The 17,898-nt window shown below is 42.2% G+C and overlaps 1 protein-coding gene across 2 annotated transcripts in view; it reads left to right on the top strand.

Moving 5' to 3' along the window:
• The window catches only part of LOC105453073, a 61,422-nt gene that overhangs the window by 32,756 nt on the left and 10,768 nt on the right, over window positions 1–17,898 (top strand). For both annotated transcript variants that reach the window (XM_011694776.1, XM_011694774.1), the window contains exon 2: window positions 10,022–10,256. In XM_011694776.1, coding sequence (XP_011693078.1) covers window positions 10,022–10,256 — 235 coding nt within the window. The remainder of the gene's footprint in view (window positions 1–10,021; window positions 10,257–17,898) is intronic.

The raw sequence follows: 17,898 nt of genomic DNA, 5'->3' as shown, positions 1-17,898 counted from the left end.
TACTTCAAAAATCTTGCGTAACTGTCAGTTGCTGTAAAATAAAGTTGACCATGAAGAAGGATATTTTCAGAAGAGAAACATTTGAAGATACGAGTATTGTTTGCGTTCGCGTTAATGTTAATGCACCAACGCTTGTTATTATTATCGCAATTTATTGGATTCCGATATTGGATTTCGATATTGGATTTCGACGAGGCCTGTGCGTGCGATCGATTAAGAGCTTCTCCCGATCGGCGGTCCTTGGTCTTCTCTCTTTCTCTCCCGCTTGCTCTTACTTTCGATTTATTTTTGCTTGTAACGCGGTTTATGTTCGAGTTCCTCTCTATCAGCCCGATATCGGTTTACTCGGGCGGCTCTCCTTGTAAACAGGCATGCAACACCGGCTCGAGATTCTTTTGTATAGGTACGCTCGGCAACAGGCACGCGAATTGTACAGAGCGTTGCAAAAGCGTTGGCTCGCAGGCTAAACGTTTTGGTAAGGATAAAACGAAGATTTTAAGCTTTTTAAAAATATCTTTAGAAACGTAACTAAAATAGAAAAGAAAATGTTTCCTTTCTGCCTTTTTTTTAATCTTAGAATCAGACCTACAAAACTTTTATTTTAATTTAAAACTTTTTCGATACGTTAAAATTGAAATAGTGTCAAGTTTTTCTATGATTGTGTGTTTGAATTATATATAATAATGTGCGTCTCATATAACTTAAATGTAAATTTAATGGAATTTCTAATTATCTCTAGAATTAATTTCGGAACGCGCTGTACCTTCGTGCCTGCATATGCATAACTCTTTATCTGAGCAGAGCTTCGATATGGACTCGTCAGGGGCTCAGGTGACTAACACGGGAGTGACCAACCGGCTGGTAGATCTCTTTAGCATTTCTCCTTAAACGATAACCGCAAGTCGAGATGACAAACGTAAATGCGAGGAGAGTTCCCTTCCCGCTTCTCCCCTACGCGTTGACTTCGATTACTCATACCATCTTCTCTCCCTTCACGCCCGTATAACCGCGTTTCGCTACGAAACTACTTGGCCGCACGAGAATGCGCCTGAATTATGCATGCACGAATTACTCCGCCTCGCGCGCCGGGATCCCTTCGTCTTTAAAAAAAAAAAGCGTGCCCGAAAGCCAGTTACAGCCGTTTTGCGCCGATTTTTTGTTTTCACTTTCACAATTTCAATCTCTTCCAATCTCGATTTAACGCGAGGCGGCGGTAGATCACGTAGAGCGCAAAAATTATTATTATCGAAATTCGCCAAGTTTAACTTTGCGTGTAGGCATCGAGTTAACGTTGAACGTTCGAACGTTTCCTTTCGTGTAACTATATACAAAGTGGGCGCAGGAGATACCAACTTCGCGCGGCCTCTAGACTTCTAATTTTATCTCAGACACGAAATCTTAGCTGAGGTAAGTTCGAGAGAGAGAAGTTGCGCGATTTAATTTCCGATGCGTCGCAAATTCCTCGCAATTTCCGATGATAACAGACTCGAAAGTAATCCACTTTAGACGCCCCATTAACCGTGTCCAGGAATCTCAGGTAGTATCCCTCGATTCCTCTTCCCCCCCCTCTCTCCCCCTAAGTAAGACGCGCTGACGTCGCCGTTCCAGTGATCAGTAACTGTACCTGGATTCGCGTACTTTCTTAAGTAAACGAGGCGTGCAGAGCCCGCCATTAACGGATCACGTACAGTGATCTCGCTGCCGTACGGTATATCTATACGTGTGTACACATACGCTGCGATTATCTCCCGTGCACCTTGGCGCAGCCCGAAGAGAGGTCTCGGGTGACCAAGCGACATGAGACTCGATGCTTTCGTAGATCTCGCACTCGCATATTCTTGCAGTCGAGATAACCGCGACGCTGATGTCATCCGGCATCCGCACAGATGCCGAGATTTATCGTTTCGAAGCGCACCGCCGCCGCCGCCGCCGCCGCCTCGACTTCTTCCTTCCTTGATAGGAGATCTCCCAGACATAATAAAACCTGTCGCGCGCGTGTTTGCATCATCTGCAGGGATCTGGGAAAACACGCGTCTACGTGTTTGTCGTTACTAAGTAAACGTGACGTTAATCAGACAGAAATTTTTCATTTACCTCTCGTTCTCGCGCTCGTCTCTCCGACTGATAAGAAGCGACGAATCATTACTCGTGCAACATCGCTTAAGAGTGATGACTTGCGTCTCGTAATTGCATCCTCGCAGAAAATTATTTCGAATTTATTTTGCCAATTATACCGCGGAAATTGGAAATTGAGAGAGCTGGGAATTACGACTGTAATTCGCAAGATGAGAAAACTACCTCTCGACCCTTGATAATTTTATCTCTTCCATCGTGCGTATTATATACACAATGCGAAACGCATTTGCGGTTTGTTAAATATTTACTAATGGATTTCATTGAAATGATAATCCAATTCTAAACGACGCCGCGAAAGGGCGAGGGCCGTTATATCAATCATGATCCGGTTTCCGAGGCACAAAGATGAACACGTCTCTCAGCGTGGGCCAGCTCGAACGAGAGAGAGAGAGAGAGAGAGAGAGAGAAATTACGCTTAGAACACCCCGGCGCGGCGTTCCAGCCAGCAGCCGTGAGAGAGGCTCTCGCGTCTCGAAATACAGCTGATCGACGAGCGGTCGTTGTTAAGACAAACAGAGACAGGTATGTGGGAGGAGGCTTTGGGCGCGCGAGAGCTGAGACAGGAAGAAGACGAAAACGAAGAAGAAGAAGAAGAGAAGAAAGAAGAGAATAAGGCGTAACGCTCGGCCTCTTTCGCTCGCGCGTTCGCTCGCTCTCTCGTCCCTGCTGGTCGCGCGCGTTCCTCCGCGCATTATGTACGACCGAACTCGGTGGTCTTGGGTTCCTGAGAACCACGAGAGGGAACCTCATAACTCCGGGACCCCGTGCCGCACCGCGTGCCACACCTTTCGCACGGCTTTGAAGTCCCCAACCGGCGCGAGTGCCTAGCCCTTCTCGTCGCCGCGGAACGGCCCGCGATTATGCGGCGGAACCGGCGGCGCCCGGGGATTTACTTAACGAAGCTGTGTCGCCGAGAAAGACTTAGCTAAGCGCAACCCGTCTTCTTTCACGTGTGTGTGTCTGTCACCTTTTTTTCGGCCGCGGATAATGACGCAGGACGTGGGAGTAGAACGCGGCCTGGTCGCCGCATCGTTCTACCATAATTTTACAATTAGTTCTTTCTGACGCTACGCAAATACAAGCTGTGTTTAGTAGCACAATGGAGGCATGTCGTACATGTAATAACAACGCAGAGATCTTACTATTATATGTATTCTTTATAATATATACAATGGGAAAATATGCTCCATTTTGTAAACTTACGAACTATTTTATTAATCCGAACCAGATATTTATAAATGATTTTAAAATAATGTAATGCGAGTGTGCGCTTTATTTATAACATTAATTTATAATATTATATTATTAATTTGAAATTTATAACATCACGCTATTATAAAAACAGAATTTACTTTTATAAAATTCTATATATAAAAATTATAATTATATATATAAATTAATTAATATTAAGAAAGACATTTTTTTTCGTACTTCAGCTTAATTCTTAATCCTCGATTCTATTCGCGTAAAAAGATACGGAAGTTTTGATATAATCACATTTGCAAATAAATACGACGCGCGTAACAGTTTCATACAACTTTCCCTCATACAACTTAGCATATCATCGCCGCGAGCCTTTCTATCATTATGCCTTTGAAATGATAGACTCCGGCCGCGATAAATCATCGCAAAATTGTGATAGCAGCGACACGTATATATACATACGCGGTACACACCTCGCGTTTCGCCGAGCCGTTATTAAATAGCTTCAGCTGCAGCTAGCGGTGGCGCACTCGATATACCGGGCCACACCTTTCGCACGGTTTTGAAGTCTGACCTCCCTATCTAATGGAAAGTGCAAGCGATCCTCCGGCAGATCTTACGGGCAATTTGAAGACCGTTCTCTCTTTCCGAGTCGAGCCGAGCGTCCGAGACGTAAGATCCCGAGATAGGATCGAACTTGGACGTTCGATTGAAACGCCGGGGAAACGGTACCACTGGTGCTCCGCGCGCAAAAGGTGAGACTCAACGATCGCCGATATTTCATAATCCAGCCTCAACCTCGTCGATGTCTATTACGCGAGAGCTTTAAGGCCGTTCGATTTATCGTTGATTTATCGTACAACGCATGATGAACGATCGTAAAATAGCCGCGTCAGTCTCCGCGTCGATCCGATCGCAATTCCGCAGTACGAGAAAAAAAGGTTGATGAATTCTTAGCGTAAAAAAACCCTTTAATCTCCCAGTTGATCTTCAACGTGAACGTGAGCATATTTTATTACTCGCGACATCGAGGGACCTTTTATTTCGTAAACAAACTTTTTTAACTCTTTCTAAAGAAATCTTCGCATAATTATACTCTTTTATATTCTTATGTAATAATTCTTACGAGCTTGTTACTAACAGAATAATAAAATTTTATTCAGTAATAGAGACGGAATGGAATGTAGTTAGAAAAGAAAGTCACGTCTTGCGAATGTTTGGTTCGGGAATCGCAATCTCAATAAAGGTGGGAGATAAAGCGGAGGGACAAGCCCTTCCTTAAAATAATGCACGGTTGCACGTCCCCCGTCTTCTCTAGAACGCCAAGCCTCTAATTTCCACCGTGATCATTCGGCATATCGAGCGCTCTTGCGCTCATTAAGAATTCACGAGGAGGTACGGATTAAGGACCCTCCTGAGCGCGAACACCTGGTATCAATTCGCGAAATGGAACTCAAATCGCTCGGTAAAGGAACGCGTAGCGCCGAAGGGAAGGATTGAAGGAAATCTCGAGTAATCACGACGGGAAGATGAGGAACAGGTGAACGGGAAAAGGGGAATGGAAAGTGATGAGAAAGCGAGCGATATATACTCCGTTTTGTAATTGAAAAGGTCTCGCTTGTAATTGAAATGTTTTTTTGCTACACATTTTATAATGAATCTACTAAACTTGACTTCTGCGTCATTATAGGGAGAAGAAATTGGAGTTTGAATTAATTTAAATACTCGCGGAATAATGTATCACAGACTTATTTAACGTTAGAGATAAAAATTTTATTAATTTGGCCTTTAAAATAAATATATTAGTGGCGAAATTGCATTGGGACAAACTTTATTTCAATAAAGAGAAAGGCTGATAATTGGCGACTTAATATTTAAAATGTCTAACCGGAATAAAAGATTATAATTTTTTTCCGGACAAGAAAATCGAGCACCATATCCTCCTCCTGAGCACCTGAGAATTATAATCAACATCTAAATCAAAGGAGAAACTATATCTTTTGCGGAACTGTGTAATTTAATTTTATCTCGCATCTCAGCTGAAAGCTTTCTAAGAAAATTGCATGCGATCCCTAATGCTTAATTAATTATTGATGCTGCGCAATCGATCATTATGGAGAACTGGATCGCCATTACACAGGGTGTATGCATATATCCACATATAGTGACTCTTTCCCGGCGCCTTCGAAAAAAGGAAACAAGTGTCTCGAAGTGTATCTCTCATGGACGTCGTAAAATGGTAGACGGTGCGTGACGCACGCTCGTTAATTATAATGCGACGTGCTCACGGTTTTTAAGATAAGATTGAGAGATTCGTAAAGAGAGCAAATGGGATATCGATTACCCACTGTCCTTATCGATAATCCCGACGTATTGAGGGGTGAGGCTGCTCCATGCGAACACCTGGCACCGTCATGAGGTACGTAGAGATAAGAGGATCCATGGGCTGCAGAGGGAAGGGGGATAACGAGTGAAGTTGCAGAGAGAGAGAGAGAGAGAGAGAGAGAGAGAGAGAGACAGCGGAGAGCAGGGAATATGAAGGTCACGTAAGAGGGGCAGTTGATCGTCCTTTATGTAGATGAAGGGAAGCGATAAGGTGGAGCGCGCGGACGCATTACACGCGAGAAAGAATGAGAGAAACGCCTCCTACCGGAACCAAAAAGTCTTTCGAGTAATTGCAACGCCGTCGTTGGCCGCGACCGGGCGGTTGCGCGCGAGGAATGCAACCCTGAGGAGCGGAGCGGTGCGCGTCGCCCGGAGGATACGTCCCTCGAACATGCGAAGACATTGAATACGATATCGGAGATTGCGCGCACCGATTTTCTCGCCCTTCTTTACCTCCTCTTCCTCCTCGCTCCCCCCCCCCCCGCGTCTCCCTACTGTCATATTGATGGCGCCCATTAGAGGCGGAAATTACGCTTCAAGATAAATTAATGTTATGTATGCATGCGTTACACTGCACGCTGGCGATGCATATCGGCCGGACAGAGTTGCCCGATCTGGAAGAAATTTTATTGAGGCAATACCTTAGCGCAGATGTAACTCGATTTAACCTCGCCGTAATTTTTATTTTCAATATGTCGCTAAATCTTTTCTCTAAAAGTGAATGATCGCAAAAAATTAAACTCTCTAAAAGCGAATCAGTGGAATCATCACTGGTTTTTAGTGTGTATCATTTTCCAGTGGCATACTTAGAACTGTGATAAACAGTGTATTTCAATGTCGTTTCAGTGATAATGTATATTGACTCGAATAGTGAATATCACTGAAAGACAGTAAATTCCAGTTCTCAAAACTGTCTTTCAGTCATATTCACTGTTTGAATCAGTATATATACTATCACTGAAACAACATTGAAATAGTCACTGGATCACAGTTCAAAGTACTGGAAAATGATACACACTGAAAATCAGTGATGATTCCACTGATTCACTTTTAGAGAGTTCAATTTGTTTAGAAGATACATATACTTGCTGAAATGTGATTCACCGATTAAGTCAAAAAATATGGATCTATCTATTCATTTCCGATGCGATGTTCCGAAGGATAATTTTGTCTTTGTAAAAGATCTAATTTTTGCGAACTCTCTTCCCGTCGAGCGTACGACGGAGAACCGAGAGAGCAAAAGGATCGAGACGAGCGCTCGATTGCCGCTCGATCGCCGCAAGTGCATTAATCGCGCGCGGGTCGGGCCGGGAAATAACACGTGTGTACAAAGATACGCGGCCGGCCGAGATGCTGCCGGGGAGGGTTTGTGGGAAAAACTTGATCCCACTTCCGTCGTTCCGTGCAGGCCCTTAATGAAAGGGACGCGGCCGCCTTTTCTTATTCGGCGTACCATTCGTTTCTTTTGCCGCACGCGGCGTACATCGCGTACACCGTAGAGGCTTTCGTGCCGTCGCGCCGACTTTAATTATCTATCGGTCAATTAATGACATCCGGAATCCGCGCGCCCGCGAAAAGAACGAGAGAGGCACGTCGCTCCTTCGATTCGTTTCACCGCGGACAATTCAGAACGAAGAAAGTTGCGCAACTCCTTGAATTACGACTGCTTCTCCGCGTCGAATCGGTTAATGATTCAACATAAAAATCTCAAATGGAAATCCCTTGTTGAGAGTAACACTTAGCTCGCTTGAAGCTAAATAAGGAATACGAGACGGTTTGTTGTTATCTGGTTTGCATCGTCGATGCGCTTACTCTACCTACGCGCTAACGTCGACTAACGTTTAATCATTTAATCAACGGCTCTTTCTATTCTCTATCTCGGCGTTCTGACAAACGGCCGTCACTTTGATTACGCGTTTGCTTGACGCGCTACGCATCGCTTTTTGCACGCGCGCGCGCAAAAGATCTCTCTGCCTTATGCGTTTCCTCGGGCGCGGAATATCTCTCGTCGGCGCAATATCGTTCAGCACACGAGAGGGTTAATTACAGTCCGCGCGGGACAATAATAACCAGGATGGATATATGTTTTATTCGTCATGTGCGCGAGTATCCTGCCTTTCTTTTCGACCGGGGGGGGGGGGGGAGGTGGGGTTCAAACGGCTACCTATTACAATGTTGCACGGTTCATCGGACGAGCCGGGGGGATGTTCGCGGTTCAGCGAGAGTCGCACAAAGGACGGGATATGCACAATGGTCCTCGTTAATGATCCACCACGGCGCGGACTGCGAGAGCCCCGATCGCGGTTTCGCCTCCATTATGCTGCGGATCATGTGCGTGAAGTAATTTATCTGGTTCGCTTTTTGCACAAGCATTGGTTGTAACAAGAAAGACGATAGAAAGAGTGGCCACCGCCGCGACCGATTGACCGACCGCAGCACGGTTTGCTCGACTTTCAAATATAACGCCGACCGTTTTTCAATCAGCGCCCCATCGTGTTTCACGAGTGTGCTCTAGACGTGTCGCGAGATATCGCAAAGCACACTTTTATATCGACATTTTTGAGAATGAGATCGTGAGAAGGTGCAGGTCTCCTGCAATGAAATCTCGATTATTTTATTAAAACAAATTTCAATCCGTCAAAATTATTATAATTGTACTAATATAACGTAGATACAAATGCTTTCTGTGCTGCTTAGAAAAGATGGAGAAACTTTTAAATTACTCGAATATTACGAACTAATAAGTATAGATCAATATTTCTAATCCCCCAGATTCGCTGAGATGAAATAATAGAAATTACCGCGTTGGAATATAATCTTGTGTCTTCTGGCGCATTAAATGTAGCCCATATATCTTTTGTATGTAGAAAGGAGGAAACGATAATATATATTACTCTTCGCTGTTGATCCCACCTGTCATCGTCGCACCTGTCTCTCGGCCTGACCACTTTACAATTAGTGGCAACGGTAATGACCTTTCACGGGCTGCTGAATGCACGACATGCGGGTGGCAGAGCACGAAGTTATTTGTTATAGTTACCGTTTTGCGTTTTGCCACAACTCTTTGCACCGCCGTCAAAACGCATTGTCGTCTCTGCCAGATATCGCTCTTTCAATACATCCAAATCGAAGAATAAGTTTGATGAAGTAATAAGCGTGCAGCTATTGACGATTTCAGTTTTGTGATTTAATATTTAATATATCTTCTAGTGATTTCTTTTTTCATTTTGAGCAATTTTTTTGGAACAATTATATTTATTGAATCCAATTGTTATCCTGAAAGGACATTAATATTGCAGTAATTGAAAGTGCGATTACGGTATTTAAATTTTTATTTGTCTTTTATCTATTGACATTGAAACGTTACGCGTGACACTAGTCTAATGCCAATTTGCCGCTAGAACGATTCGAAGCAGTCGCGGCGCGTTGACTGGACCGCATGCAGCTGTACAGTCACGGACGATTTATTTTTTTATTTACTTGAGCGCTCGCACGAAACTCGTTATAAACTTGTACTTCCGGTTTGAAGGTCATTCGCGATATAAAAATTAATTGAGGAATCCGTTATGACGCCGGTATTAAGGTCGTTCCCACGCCCCCCTCATCATTCGCTCGAGAATTCGTTACATTTCACTCGGTTGATTGTCTATTCACTCCACAATAATTTACTTCAATAAATATGCAGTCTTTGTAGACAATTAATCTACAACTCAAGCATTCTGTTAATATTATTCATTTACATTAACATTTTTCCATAATTATTTCAAAAGAATATATTTAAAATCATAATTTATATGATATGTTATATGATTACAATAATAGAATCAAGAATTTTTGAATATTTATATTTTTCGCGCGGTTAAGTTCTTCACAGGATTATAAGACGCTTATAAGCATTGAATTAAGAATTGAAGATCAATTGTGATCTCGTTATTTCAACTTCAGCTAATGATTGCGTTGCAAGTTCGACATTGATTCGGCACGCAGTATAAATGGCTGAATAATGAATTAAAAAATTTATATAGAATTTATTAGGCACCAAGACCCAGTCGTGACCGTAAAAGGCGCTCTCAAATTTAGTTGTGTTATTCACTTGCGCGGTCTAGTTCGAGTTAATATTATTTATACTTTTAATAATAATATATATATATTTATAATACATAATAATAAATAAATTAAAAATAATTTAAGATGATAAATTAAAAAGTCTTTCTCGCACGAAGGCATTTGCCTCTTTCGCAAAATTTCAGTAGTTGACGCAACCAGCTCTAATAGAGACTCATCCTCTTCCTTTCAGACGGCACCATAATCACGAGCGAGGTCCTTCAAGATTACGACCCCAAGTTCATGGTGGGCTGTTACTTTCCTGCGGAATTCCAGGGCGAGTTCGTGACGCAGGTGAGCGGAAAGGGCGCCGGCGGCATGGCGAACGAGCCCATTCAGTATTCCACCATTAACATCACCTTCAACGCGATACCGGTGTGGGGCTTCTGCCACAAGAGGGTCGGCGATAATGTGCTGCTAATTGACAGGTCAGTTAACTCGACGAATCACGGGCATTTCCTGCCACTGTCGGTTTTACTTAGCGGCTAATACGCGAACGATTAGAAAAGTCGTGCCCGCGGTTTAAATGGTTCTTATGTGCTACAGTCAATTATCGTTAAATCGTAGGAAGCAAGATATCTTCTAAGCAAGAGCATATTTACATCGAACTTTTTTTTCTGGCGAAAAGTTCAATTTTTTTATTTAACATGGGAGAGACAATTAGCGTATCAGGCTTTAAGAGCGTAAATGTTTAGAATTTTAATTTGAGATACAGAACTTTAAGTTACCGAAATATCTAAATGGCGAACTCCCGCATTTTACGATATATGATGATCTCTGATAAATTATTCGATCGTATATATAGTGCGCCTCTTTTTGCCTCTGTCGCTATCTTCAGTAATTTATTTCTTTTTTATCCGCACCTTATCGTCGTTTTACTTCGTCGACTTACGTCTTTCATAAGTTCGATCTTGCGCCTTATCGCACGCCCTGAATAACTGAATTATCGCGAGTGAAGGGGCGACGGTAGGTATTTTTTCATCTTTATTAACTTCGCGCGTTAAAACCTCCAGCTAAAAGTCTTGAGAGTCGTGAACGGTCGTTACGAAAGTTTACAGACGCATTAAAGCGTCGGAAAGCGCGGCGCCGTAAATATCGGAGGTTCTGAGTTACTGAGCAACGGAGAAAGAACGGAGCTTGGGGCCGGAACGTGCATCGCGTTCGGAGGGCGACGGCACCGTGGTAAGTCGAGATATACTCGACTCACAATTAGGAGTAACGGTGTATTCACAGAACGATGCACTTGCAACTAGAATGCCCGTCGTATCTTGTCGCACATGTAAATGCAGTTAACGGGGCACAGTGTGAAACAGTGTGGTGAAAGATACTCGTCGCTACGCGCGTGTCTAATTATGTTAAATCTCTTAGTATAGAATCTTCTCGCATTCTTGTTAACACCTGAAGTGCTCCGGCACATTGCATGCCGAGGAGTGTTTAATGCTAAGACATGCGTGAGACTTTTGAATTGTATGTAGCTATCATAACTCAAGAATCCGAATGTATAAATTTTATATACACAATATATATGTAAGTATATAAGATAAAGAGTATCTTTTTCTTTATATATACGGTGTTATAAATCTTACGATGTTTTTTTTTTTTAAATACAATGTATTTTAAAATTTCACGAGAGAGTTCAAAGTACAGAATTATTTTTGATAATTAATTTGACAAATATACATATTGTATAACATTGATCTTCTTAAAGCAATTATAATTTTTGGTGAATTTTATTTTAATAGGATTTTACGTTTTTATAATTTATATATCTTAATAATATATTTTGATACATTATGAAAATATATAAATTATAAAACAATAATTGGCGGATACAATGATAATGTTTAATTGTTGCTAAGATTCTAAATTCGACGAAATATTTAGAGCTGTGATAAATAGGTATATGCGCGATTTTTACTGTCTTTTATATATAAGTCTGCGAGTCTAGACGGGAGAATGTCGGCGGAATCGTTCGCGCGCAAGGTGGGACAGGCTTTTCCTGCCAAAGAGGCAAAAATTCGCCGACGAAGACGACAGAGGTATATTGTCGTCATGGGAAATGGAAAGGGTGTGAAGGGGTTAAGGTTAAATTAGCCTGCCAATGTCTCTGGGGATACCGCGACGTCTACGACTCGTCTGGAACGAAAATAGCCGGCTCTCCAGACAACGCCAGGCGCAGACACTCGTGTGCGTATCGCGCGAGCCCGGGCTAATTCCAGAAAGAGCCGTAAAACGAAAAGGAAATGGCGAAACGTGCGTCCTTTTTATCCCAAATCTCGAGTGTAGCTTCGGCATTATACCCTTTCCGAGGGGATCTTATTCTCATTGGAGTTAAATTTCTGAATTCGATCTGAAACTAACTGCAGAGAACCTGGGCGGTTTTGCAAAGTTATTATACGCTTTCTTGTTAATTCACAAGTGCTTTAATTAAACAAGATCTTTACATGTCTATATGCAGAATGATAATTGGAAAGTTGCCGAAAACAAGTAGTTATTTGTAATGATACACATTACATTTTGTGATAAACAGAATCAAATTAATTAAACGTGTTACTCTCTGCAAGAAAAGCCCGATATTTTTATTAGCACAAATAAGTGCAAAAAATTTACAAATTGGCTGTTAGCTTGGTGTTATCTTGTTTCAGAAGACAGCTCATATTTATTAGATGCACTAGGATTGTGTGTGCCTTAAAATAAGATATAAATCATTTTTGTGCGGAGTCGTGTTTTAAATAATTCTGTTCTGTTCAGTCATTACAATATTTATTACAGCTATTTTGCTTCTGCTTTCCGATTATCAGCCTGCATTTTGGAGAGACAAAATAAAAGAAATAGATGAGAAATAGGTGAAAATTGTTTTTGCTATTTAAAAAATTTGATTTTATAAGATTTCATTGTTACGTCTCATAGAAATTCAAGGCCCGAGATCCTCGTCGTGCCAATCGATAGTTCTCCGATGCATCTGAAAGTTCACGAAGCAATGTGGGTGTTGTCCAGTCAAGTATGCATAAATTGGCATACACGTGAGAGCCCACCCCTTCTTCCTCTCCTTCTTCTTCTTCTTCTTCTTCTTCTTCTCTAGACACGATCATATACTTCGCGATTCACGTTGAATCGTTAACAAGCTGTCTCGCGCCATGAATATTCCAAGAAATCATATCTCCAATTGTTTCGTTGCCTCTCTTGTGTATTTATAATCTGGAAAATTATTATTTTGAGCCCGTTCAGCGTCATTAATTTCACGGACGTAAAAATATGCGGAATAAAAAACGAGCGTAATAAATGGTTCGTCTTTTAATAATCGTTATACATTTTGACATTACGGCGTGTTGCGATACTATGATAAATTTGATCTTCTACGTGTCATTAACAAGTTATTCGCTAATGATGCGTCGCATAATCTTCCCTTAAATATTTTTTGCAGGAGCAAATCAGAGAGGGTCGTAAATTTGCTTAGAATGATATGTAAATGACTATGTAATCAACGGACGGATCGCTCTGTGAGACGACCCGTTAATTGCTCGAGATTCGAGCCCTGCTTAATTGCCTCGCATTTTTTCATTCTCGTCGCGCTTAATCAATTGTGCGTCTCTTCCCCGCGTGCACTTTTACGTCGGAGCGGTATCGTTAAACGTGTATATTTAAACGGCGACGACATTTATGTGCGTTCTGCGCCGAGAACAGCCGACCAGCCCGCAATTATTAGCAATAATCGCGGTGCGCAATAATTTGCCGGAGCGACAAGCGACGCGCGGCGTGCGTATAAAAGCCGTATGCAGAATTCACGTAAATTGCCTCTCTAAGCGCGCGGTAGCCGTAATGATTTTCGCAGAGCGAGATCGCTGTATTTCCGCCGCGATAATTTTCTCGCGAGAATCGCCAGCGAGCGCACGATGAGATATTATGGCGGTCCGCTTAATCGGTTTGCGCGTTTACTAGGGTAATGTATACCGCAGCTTACATCGCTCGTTATAAGTATATTTGAGAGAGAGAGAGAGAGAGAGAGAGAGAGAGAGAGATTATTTAAAGCACGACTCTGCACAAAAATTACCTATATTTTATTTTGAGATCACAAATCCTGTGCATCTAATAATAAATATGAAGTGTCTTCTAAAACTAAATAACATCATTACCTATAAAAGGCAAGAAGATAAAATTTAAATTTTTTTTTAAATCTGTGTTTATTATCAGAATTGTGAAAATTTGTTGCTGTAAAATTCGCGAGAATGATCATCGTACAAAAATAACTTTATTCGACAATTTTATACAATAATTCTTATTACATTTTACTCGCGTATTGCTACGTGACGTGCTTACTTGCATAAAGGGACTCGACACGAACTGCTTCTATAGTCGGAGAGTCCTCCATTTATATAGGAAAATAGAGATATGTCAAAAATTCTTAGAACTAAATGAGCCATTGAAAAACATTTGAAATTCGTAGTTATTATGGAAAACACTTAATTCTTAGAACTAATAAGGCATTGGAAAATAGTTACTATGTAAATGGACTTAACAGTTTTCTTATCTTATAATATTATCCTATATATAATCTGAGAAAAACATATATTGTTATCTTAAAAAATTTTTTAAATATATTATCTTAAAAATAGACGAACGAAAATAGACTTTTCTTTAGAAATATTACCGCGATTATCTTACAGATGATATGCCGATTAAAACTATACAACGTCCGCTCGCGGACGTTGGCACGTGAATCGTCCGGTATAACGTAGGTACGCTTATGTGTTTCACGGCATAACAGTCGCTACGGCTAAGTTGAGAATCGGCATCGGCATCGGAAGAGAATATATCGTCGCCGAGGATGCGAGCGTCATGTGAGCTGAACAGGCCCTACCTTTGGCGATCGGATAGAACAAAGAGGGCTCCCACCCCCCTCGTTTCTCTGTCTCTCCCGTTGCATACCATCTTCCACCATTAATCTCCGTGAAGATGGAGGAGTGACTAGCCGAAGGTGGTGTTGGCCTCTCCTCCAGTTTCCATGTAACTCAACCTTCGTGTTCGAGCGTCGTCGACAATGCGACGAGCGAGCGAACACTCCTCTCCGGGGTGATGTCCGCGCCGAGAGAACGGACGGACGGAGTCGCACGTTCCTCGCGCCGCACGGCGGCTCATTTGTCACTCTAATTGCGTGGGGCACGGGGTTTCCCCCTGGATTCCGTCGCCGTTGACAATTGAATCGGTCATTAATGCAAACCGCAACAAACGGACTCGCTCGGGAAGTCACTCGCGAGAGAGAAACGACGCGACTCGTGTGTCCGCGAGAAATGCCTTCTTAATACCACCTCCCTGACGCAGTTATTACGGTATGGATGCTAAATAGCAGTTTCTTCATTACGAAATTACGTTTTCTCTCTTTTTTTTTTCATTTGTATAAGTATATACAATTCGTCCCCGTGTGACGATTCGTCGTCGCTCGTGTGAGACCATCAGCTTTGCGCGATGCGTGCGCCGTTATGCAAATCCGATTCGAATGCAATACACGATTTACATTTCGGGTCAGTGGGATATCGCGGTCGGACAATATGATGATGACAGTCCCCGCGGATTCGAGAGTGAACGCAATTCCGATCGTGTGTAATTTGATAAACGGCGCGAAATAAAGTAGCACGTTGCACTAACGATTGTTAAATACAGACGCTTCCGAAACAAGTAATGAGCAACGGGGGAGAACTTATCGACTTGAGTCGCGCATTCTTCGTTCTCGTGTCTTGAAACTTGTTTCGCGAACGGCGCGCGGCGCCCTGACGTTCGGATTTGCGTGCAAATCTGAATTGCAGTTCGCTTCCATGCAAATTTCGCCGCCTCGAAGTTCACGTTACGGAAAAGTTAGCTGTAGCGTGTTAATTAATAACGTTCCGCAGGCTATTTATAGCGAAATCTAAGTATAGCTCATTATCCTGATAAGTAACCGCTCGATCTGAAACGTGAGATAAAACGGACACCATTATAAGAAGAAACTACATCGAGGGGAGCGAAGATGAATGATAAAAGATATCGCGGTTGTATAAAACAGAAGGAAAAGAAAGTAAATTTCAGTATAAAGTTATACTGAGTTTTAATAACCGCATCAAAGCACATCAAAGGTGATATTAAGAAAGCATTTCTCACGGACACACAAGTCGTTTTTTTTTTAAATAAAGTATCTATACACAGAGAGAATTTTTTTTTTAATTTACCCTGCAAATCATGTTAATTATGAGACAATATAGTATTTAGGCAAATTTTACTGTGCACTACAATAAGATTTCGCAGTAAAATTTATTGTAGTGCACAGTAAAATTTACCTAAATACTATATTGTCTCACAATTAACATGATTTTCAGGGTAAATTTTAAAAGAAAATTCTCTCCGGGGACGTAATAAAGTATCTATTGTTTTATCATCAAAGCTAAAAAAACTTGTCTTTATCTTATAATTTGTTCTTTCTGCGTTAAAGAAAAATAATTAATCGAGAAATAAACACGTTGCACCTAATTCTTGGCTTTAATTCCTTGCGATTCAAGTATTTCTCGCAAATGAGCAATGATCAAGTATTTCATCTTTAACTTTATCGCATAACCATCTAGTCAAACATGAATCAAAGAATTTTTGTTAATTAAAGGAATTTATGGAGATTCCGAAAATATGGTTTGCCAATTGTAATCGCCTGTAGATTTCAATGCTTGTACGTGTGATGACGAAATTACGCGACAGAGGACTTATACTGCGATGTATTATATCGAGTACAACTCGACATACGCATAGAACCGCAAAGGGTTAATGATTCTTAAGCAATTCGCAGCAACTGTGCACGACTGTGCGCCGGGTGTGAGAAACTCAGAACGGCACCATTAGGACGAGGCGAATACTCTGGAATTCAGAGTGCGCTCGCGTGGAGCGCTCCGCGTATATGGGCAAAACCTATCGTGTGACATTCCAGTTGGCGAATAATATCTGGAGAGCGCTCCCGAGAGCGCTGGCAGGGGCTGCTCTCTTGCGCGAGCCGCTTTGCGCGAGAACGAGGTCTCCTATATATGGCGGGGTCCGGTGACCACGCGACCGGCGATAAACGGGCCCACACGCCCGTTCCCACAGGTTGCATAATATCGGCGCGACAGCTATTGCCTCGGAGGTACAATTATACGCGCAGGTATGCGGCGACGTTGTAAAACTCACTCGCGTGCACTTGCCCACGGACGGTCGGGAGAGGCCACGCCGCGCCGACCGCGCGCGTTCTCGACTCCGCATCTCGGTGTCACCGCGCTACTCTGGCGTACTCTGCTCACTCACTGGGTCGGAAAATTGATCGGGATACTTGTAACGTTATTATGTTAATGCGTAAGATATTTCGCGCTCGTGTATATAAAGACGTGTACAAGGAAAGAGATACATGTATGTATAAGAAGAGCGGAAGAGAATTCAAACGGACGGACGTATAGAGACGGACGTATCTCAGGATAATTTGACGTACGGCTATCGGGTTGCCATTATATATTTAAATTGGAATCATTATGTACACATATTAGTTTACATGTAAATGTACGTACAAAAAAAATCGTGTGTATATTAAGAGCAGAGAAAAATTCATTGACGGTTCGTCGATGCAAAATTGTACGTGTCAAGATAATTTGAAACGCGAATGTTTTAGGTCTTTATTATATAATTAAAATATAGGATCGTTACACTGGTTTCTGTACACAGAGCTGAACTCTGAACAACATTCCTGGCGCGTAACCCTTTATAACGCAAACACCCGCCTTCGGATGCGCGCCTATGTAGTTACCCTAATAGCTCACAATTATTTAAATAACATCTTCACCGCGATGGCGATTTCGTTGCGCGAGTACGCGATGCATTATACAACCGCTGCACCGTGCAGATACTGTTGAACAAATGACTCCTCCGCAACCACTGTCATTTTCGTAATCGTGTGTGAAAAGCGGGTAGATAGCGGCTCGCGATATAGAGGCGACGCGATAATAAAAACGCGCGCTCTCTTCCCTTCTCTTCTTGCGTACCGGTTCCCATATAATCTTGCACAAAAGTTGCTCGCTTCCACAAAACGGA

Source organism: Wasmannia auropunctata, unplaced genomic scaffold (assembly GCF_000956235.1).
Source record: "Wasmannia auropunctata unplaced genomic scaffold, wasmannia.A_1.0 LD336022.1, whole genome shotgun sequence".
Taxonomy (NCBI): Eukaryota; Metazoa; Arthropoda; class Insecta; order Hymenoptera; family Formicidae; genus Wasmannia; species Wasmannia auropunctata.
Note: the sequence above shows the minus strand (reverse complement) of the source record. Positions and strands in the feature narration are given on the sequence as shown.